Here is an 8080-nt window from a genome sequence, read left to right on the forward strand (position 1 = left end):
TACTACAGAAAATAATTTATTACAAAATATAAATGCACATTGACGTCCTTGAGAGACTATTAAGGTTAGGTACTCTAAATATTACGTTACTTTATGACTTATTTTTTTCTACTTTGTTCACTTGAAAGTCGATGCCAAGCTGAGCAGGGTTGATGCCAGCAATAGCAGTTGCTATGGGTCTAGCAAGCGCTATGCCTGAAACTGCTACAGCTGTCGCCTGGGGTCGAGAAGCTGCCAAACCATGCTCTCCTATTACCGCTAGACCTGTGGAAATGCCATAATGTGATGATAATCCAGCTAATACTATAAACTAGATGCCCGTGATTTTGTTGGCCTCCATCAGGCAATCTCCCATCATGTGATCGTTCACCTTACATTTTGAACACACTCCTTTGTTTATTATACCTTACATATTATTCGTATTATGCTTGTACATATACATCGGGTGTGGTACGAGCAAAAAATGAAAACATCCTCGTCAAACTAAACAGCATTAGTTCAGCGACTTTTAAAAATAATGGAGTTTTTGAATTTTCCTTTTTTCATACAAATTAAATACTGCTATCAATGTACGCTATCCTAGAACATAACTGACGTCGCCTGTCACGCTACTAACATCAACCATTTTGCTTGACATTGCTTCTTCGAATAAACTTAAAAGTGTAATAAAAATTAAAAAAGTAACTATTTTTAAAAGTCGCTGAACTAATGTTGTTCAGTTTGAAGAATATGACCTATGTTTTAATTATTTGCTCATATTCCAGGCTAAACCCGGTATATACATAGATAGATTTTTAGCAATTAACCTATGCTTAAATTGTCTTGTTGGTCAAATTACGAATAAAGTTCATAAAAGCCAACTGAAAGGTTTTATTTCACACTTTACACAGGCAATTTTTGGGATATTACCGCAGACAGACATACCGATAACTTTGAAATAAATAAAAAAATGTTGACTACGAGGCTCTAAATAAAATCTCTCTAAAGTTAATTTCTTTAAGTTAAAGTTGTAATCAACTCAATTGATCAGTTATTTGTAATATACCTAGTGTCATCCACGAAGACGCGTGATTTTGACAAAATTAGACATTAATGACATTGTAATAAGAACCACAGCACGCGTCATCTTGAATGACCTATACTCACCAACAGGTTTGGCTTCTGCGATGGTAGTGCCATCTAGTAAAATGGAGCCTTCCTCGCCGGCCGGCGAATCAATGCCAACACCCTCTTCACCAACCTGTTTAGAAAAATGGTCAAGAGTGAGATTCATGTGGCAATGGTGTTTCTAATTATTAATTCAACACCATAATTAACCAACTAGTTAAAAAATACTAAAATATTGACGCACCATCCATGAATAGGAACTCTAACTGATAACTTCTCTATCCAATATACGCGACGACTGTATGTCGTGTATGTTGTTCACCTGTATAATATGTAGGGTATGTATTGTATGTATTATACTACGATTGAGACTGATGTTGTAAAGCGCCATCTACTTGTACAAGAAATATCTCTACTTTTGTATACGTTATTGTTTGCTGAATTATATTTAACGCAAGCGTTTTATCCTCCTTCTTTATTTAATGTCTGATACTTACGTCTTCTTCCTCGTATTGTCTCTTTGAACCACTTCGGAACAAAACATCGACATTGGTACCGATTTCTTCGATTAATTTAATGGTATTGGAGGTCGTCTCACCCAGAGACGCCAACTGTGTCTTAAATCTCTCTTTATCATTGCCTGACAGGGTTCCAGTCTTTCTTCCCAAGTTGTGCAACTTTATCAAGTTACTGGATAGCGATTGTAAGTTCTGCAAGTTCTTGGCTAAGACTTTCGACAACAGGTTTTCGTCGATGTTTTTGACTATGTTCTCGCTGCTTATGTTTTCTTCGGACACGATTGTTTCACTTACGACCACGCCTCTGTTATTTGTCTTTACTTCTAAGTATTGACCTTTACCACCGCCGTAAAATGGTAGATATTGAACGGTTGCGCTATGAATGGAGAAAAATATTGTATGTGTGAATTAGGGTTAAAAAATATTTTAACTATAAATAATACTTCATTTTGGCCAAATGTGTTTTAGTGGAGGAAACCATCTTATTTGTAGCTCTCATTTAAGTAAAATTCATTGCCATTGTTGAACTTATTGTTAATAAAACCGGTCAAGAGAGTGTCGGACACGCCCAAGATAGGGTTCCGTAGCCATTACGAAAAAAATCAAGTAATATTATGTGCGTTATAACACAATTAAAACACTTGTACAGTCTTAAAATCTAACCAGAAAACCGGCCAAGAGCGTGTTGGACACGCCCAAAATGGGTTTGCTTAGCCATTACGAAAAAATTAAGAAAATTTTTCAAAGGATTTCGTATTTTATACGGAATCTTGTAAGTTTAGGTATATTTTATACCTTAGGCTGCTATTTACTCATAAACTACTTATAATTCTCAAGCTAACTTAGCCGTTATAGTTTTTCTTGAAAGTTTAACAAACTTACTACCATCCTGAATTTTTTCAAATTTTTCCACCAACCGGTTTAGATTTTAGAGGGGGGGGGGGCGCTCGACTTTAATGAAAATTTGCACTTTAAAGTTGAATATTTCGCAAACGTATTACTGAATCGAAAAATCGTCTAAGCAAACCCCTAATGGTTTTAAAAGACCAATCCAACGATACTCCACACTATAGGGTTGGATGAGAAAAAAAATCACCCGCACTTTACGTCTATGGAAGGTAACCTAAAAAAAATTTTTTGAATTTTGTATTGCACCATTTTGTCGGGATAGTTTACATATGTATCCGTGCAAAATTACAGATTTCTAGCATTGATAGTCCCTGAGCAAAGCCGCGGACGGACAGACAGGCAGACAGACAGACATGACGAAACTATAAGGGTTCCGTTTTTGCCATTTTGGCTCCGGAATCCTAAAAAATAGGATATTGTTCACAATATCACATATATTTCACTATCATATACTATCGTAAACGTGACCTACTAAGTCACGTTTAGTTTAGGATTTATGAATAGGTACTTTATCTCTAATTGCGGATATCTCTATCTATAAAAAAAACTTGTTTTAAGCAAAACTGTCATTAAAAGAATTGGATATCAAAATAATTATCCTACACATTGATACGTTTTTGTAAAAATATTTTGAATCAAGTAAAAGTACGCTGTAAAATGTTTTAAATTTTATTGTATAATTGTAGGATAACATTAGTAAAAATAAATGCAAAACAACCTTAAACATCTAAATTAAAATAAGCAATCGAAATCAGAAAACATTTTCAAGAGACAGTTCGAATGTGTTTTCCGATTGCAAATTCAGTCTAATTAAAGCCGATTTTATATCGAATTGTACTCGTACAAGTATAAATCTGATTGGGCATGTGCGATGCCGCCGGGGCCCACCACAGCAGATGCTACAGGGTTAAACACGATGCTGCCTTTCTGGCTTCCTCCAATAATAACATGTGAAACTGGGTTAGCAATTGCGGTTCCTCGTGGACCATTCATGGCGTGAGCGATGGGATTCAGATATAAGGTGAAAGTACTATCGGCTATGGCAGGGTAATGTATAAAGTTCCTGCCGTCGTATTGATACTCTTGCGGCTGCTGATTGTACCCTGTGATCTCTCTCCCTCGTCCGAGTCTCCTCCAGTATCCCCAAAGTCTAGTAAGGAAGAAAAACAAGAATTTAATATAAAAGAAAGAAGACAGTAAAACAAGGTCTAGTCAAAGTTAAAGGTTAAGAAAGCAAGAAAAAGCGTTATGTTTATTCAGGATGGTAGTATATAGTTGGGCCTATAGCAACAATTTTGCCTTCAGGTATGGCTTCTAATAGTCTTGGTACGGAACCGTCAGTAGCAGCTTGCTGTTGTTGCAGTCGCGTCACGATGGAAGATAGGTCAACATCAGAAGTGAGGGCCACAACACGCGATGAAGGGCCGGCGACGGCGAGACCTCCCGGCTGAGTATAGGCAAGACCTCCTGGACCTACTATAGCTGCTCCTCCTCTGCCAGCAGTAGCCACACCACCTGGTCCCGCAATAGCGACCCCGCCTCTTCTTACTTTCAGTTTATTTATAAAGAAACCAGGGCTGGGTATAGTTGGTCGACCCCCGAACAACGAAAACCCCCCAAGATGAAATCTCAAATCATCGTCTTTTGGCACAGTCTTAAGGCCTTGTTCCGCGTTATTGGAGCTAGCAGGCTTTGGTTTGGTAACAGTAGCTACTGTAGGTTTTTGTGAGAAAAATTTCTTGGAATCATCTTGAACTTTCATCTGAGGTGCTACTGTGGATACAGTTCTTTTCCTAATTGCTCTTGCTTCCCTTGTATTTGTTATAATTTCTGGAGTGGATTTAGGCTCGTCTTCTTGCTGAACTTCGATTTCAGTGCCTTCATTTGCTTCATCGTCAATAGCTTTCTGCTTCCTATTGCATACATCAGCATTTTGTCCATATTCAAAGAAATTATTCCAACCTCCCCCATGCAAAAATCCTAAAAGTGGATCTTTAACTAAAATCGGAAAAAATGGTGCTAGTGGCCAATTTATATTAAAAGGTAGAGATATCGGTGGCCGCTGCCTTGTTTGAATTTGAGAGTCCGATTCTATGGAGTTTAAAGTATTCTGAGTATATCGGTCATATAGATTGTTTTGCTGAGAAGGCATAACAAGAACGGGTATACTTGTCAAATACGGAACACGCGGTGAAGTGCTTTGTATTTGATTAGCTCCGATTAAATCTGCTGGAAGCATACTATATTGCAAAGCTCTTGAACTATCATATCTAGATTCATTTATGTGATCGCTTAGAAGTGAATTACTTCCTTGTTCCCTTTGTACATCAGTATATGCATTTAATTTTCCAGCAGCTATGATTTGTTGTATTTTCTTCAGTGTTTCTGCATCTAAAACATAGCTGCCAACTGTGTGAGATTGTGAATTCTTATTTCTGTTCCTGTTTGGTTTAATCAATCCTTGATTTATTACATTTATTTTATTTAGTATATCTTGCGTGTCGTCATCTTGAGAGAATCTAATCTGTTCACGTGGAAAATTTTCATCGTCATCTACATCATCAATCACGTCAGTAGATGGATCAATGCGTATTGGAGTTGATGACCTGAAATAAAATAAAAAAAACATCTGGTTAAAGTATTTAAGGTTGAATCTGTTAGTTAGATAAGTACCATGCCCCGAGCTACTGATTAATAGAGCGTGTAATTTATAAATAGAAGTCTATTAAAACGATGTTATAAAGTTCAATAGGAATAGTATTTTGTACTGATAAGTGATAAAAAATACAAGAGGTATAATAATTCAATATTATCGTTTTATATAAAGACTCTCCGCGGTGTTAGCAGTGACAAGCATTAAGAGAAACATCACAATACTTGAACCATAATAACGCCCAGCTGTTGGATTGTGCCACCTCTCCACTACCACTTATGTTGCCAACATGATTTTTGAGTATGTTATAGGTAACAGTGCAGAAGTATCTTTATCTACAAATCAATTGACTGCACAATTTACCTTTACCTTACTCATGACCCAAGCCAAAATTACATTTTTTTACTTTGTTAGTTGTGCTTAGGATTATGTGCGTAATGTGCATTTAATGACTACGGAATCACTCGCCAAACCATTTTACTTCTATAACCGTATCAATAATTTATAAAATTCTATGTATTCCCAAATATATATTTTATTGCAACGTTATGCTTCAATTTTAAAGTACTCGTAATTGTTATAAGTAATCGGAATCGTCATAATTGGTACCGACCCAGTTTCAAAAAATTTCTAAATAGTTATATGTGCTTGTATGTATATTAAAACTTACTCGTTGTCTGATGGTCGAGGAGAGACCTCTAAAAGGCAGTATGTCAGGACTATCTGAAATGTAAATAATATATTTCAATTAAAACTAGTTTAGTTTTAACAGAATTAGTACAATACACTGAGAAATACAACAAACTTTTTGGTAAAGAACGGGCATAAAAACATACCTAAAAATAAACAATTAGGTACAAAAGACTGTAATTATTGTATGAATAGTACGTAGTAACCTACATAACGTGTCAGCCAATATGTCTAGAAACACTTTTAGAGTCCGTTACAATGGATCCATGTCTTTTACCAATACGACTAAAGTGACAACATTACAGACGAGAAACCGTTTAAAATTATATATCTCTTTTTTACGAATTATTCTTGTTCCTTTATTTATTTCTATGATTTCAGAAACAGCTTTAACAATTTCGACCAAATTTTCTATTTGAGGGCTTTCGGATGCGTGCGAACAAGTGCTTAGTCTTATCTCTGGGAAAACGCGTTTTCGAGTTTTTGTATGTTTTTTAACCGACTTCAAAAAAGGAGATCAAATCAGGATCTGATCATTGGATCTTAAGGAAATCGAGGGAACTCTTCAAATATTTCAGGGTCACCTTTAGTAAATTGGATATCATCATCATCATCATCATCATCAGCCCGAAGACGTCCACTGCTGGACAAAGGCCTCCCCCTTAGAACGCCACAATGAACGACAACTCGCCACTTGCATCCACCGGTTTCCCGCTACTCTAACTTGGAAATTGGATATATTTAGTAGTAATTCGTGCATTTGCTCTTGAAAATCATCATTTAGTGAAGTGGAACTGATGATGAAGACCACAGTTGACCATCGGAGTTACTATTAAATAACAAGTATTTCACGGGTATTTCAAGTATTTCACGGGTTTATGCTCCTCGTAATGCATATGGTATAAAAAAGTAAAACCGACTCCAAAAAAAAAAATAACAAAAAATGGAACCGACTTCAAAACTCTTGAAAATATTTTACTAGGTAGGTACGTACTAGCTCGAAGTCGGTGCCTCAGCACGAGCCAGCAGGAGTGGAACAATAGTCGTCTACCTTACCTACATCTATGGGTTTCAATCCCTCCTGCTGGGTCGTTTTTTTATTTTTTGATTTTACTTTTTTTTTTTTTTAATTATTTCTCACTTTTTAATGATTCGTAGCCAAAGTACTTACAACGATTCCATTTAGCCCAAACAAAAAAAACGTAGAACCTCCTCCTTTTTGAAGTCAGTTAAAAATGGGTGGTGAAGCACCAGGACTCCTCAATAATGAACGTCTCCGCATCGGAAAAAGCAATCTTTCGTAAAAAGGTGACGAGCAATTGACATTAAACTATTGTATCTTAGATTATTTACACCTTGAAGCGTGAAAAAAAAATTAACCGATAAAATGCGTGGGTGAGGATGACGACTATAGGTCCACTCTTGCTGGCTCATGCTGAGCATTGACCGACTTCAGACTGGTAGAAAATTATTTTCATGGTTTTTTGTAGTCTGCTAAATTTTTTGTTATATTTTTTTTTCTATCGTGCAATACGTATAAATATCGACATGGTGCTTCAACAGTATAAGGCTTGGGATCAAATCTCGGCCGAATGAGGCTGTTTTTTTTATATTTATCTTTATATTAATTTTCACCAAAAAAAAAACGATGTAACAAAAAAAAACTACGAATAAAGCTCGGTGGCTCAGGTAGGTACTTACGTCTTCTTTAACTGCACTATATACGTCAATATAGCAAGACAATTTCATCTAACTAACCGACTCATCAAAGTTATTATCTGCTAATATTCAAAAATGCTCTATTTCACACTATGTTTCGTTAATACCACCCGAAGCAATAAATGCAAATCTAAAGCTGTTTTCACCTGCCCTAAATGTCCAAACAATACATTCCCCAATCACCAAATAAGTACTTGTGCATAGTTTATTGACCTCGATGAACGAATCGCCTCTAAAAGAGAATCCTAAATATAGAATGAGAACCTGATGGTTTTGCCGAACGAGTTCTGTAAATTTCTCTTGCGTTTATTTATCAACATTTAAGGCTGCTGTTGGCGGTCGCCTTTGCAATTTTATACTTGTGTAAGTCTATGAATATAGACCCTTATTATTTTTATGAGAATATAATGTTATGTCAAAACAAGATTATTATTAATTTATGATGATAATAGCCTTAACTCTCACTTTTCACACCTAAATTATT

The 8080-nt window shown here is 36.0% G+C and overlaps 1 protein-coding gene across 1 annotated transcript; it reads right to left on the reverse strand.

The window, feature by feature from the left end:
* Window positions 1-5916, reverse strand: LOC141433677 (uncharacterized; the record flags this gene model as incomplete). The annotated part of the gene is made up of 6 exons (XM_074095777.1): window positions 1-264; window positions 1147-1240; window positions 1605-2001; window positions 3379-3658; window positions 3855-5140; window positions 5858-5916. Coding segments are annotated over 6 exons (2289 nt in total), but the record flags the coding sequence as incomplete, so codon positions are not given.
* Between the last annotated feature and the right edge of the window lie 2164 nt (window positions 5917-8080).

This window comes from Choristoneura fumiferana, chromosome 12 (genome assembly GCF_025370935.1).
Source record: "Choristoneura fumiferana chromosome 12, NRCan_CFum_1, whole genome shotgun sequence".
Lineage (NCBI taxonomy): Eukaryota > Metazoa > Arthropoda > Insecta > Lepidoptera > Tortricidae > Choristoneura > Choristoneura fumiferana.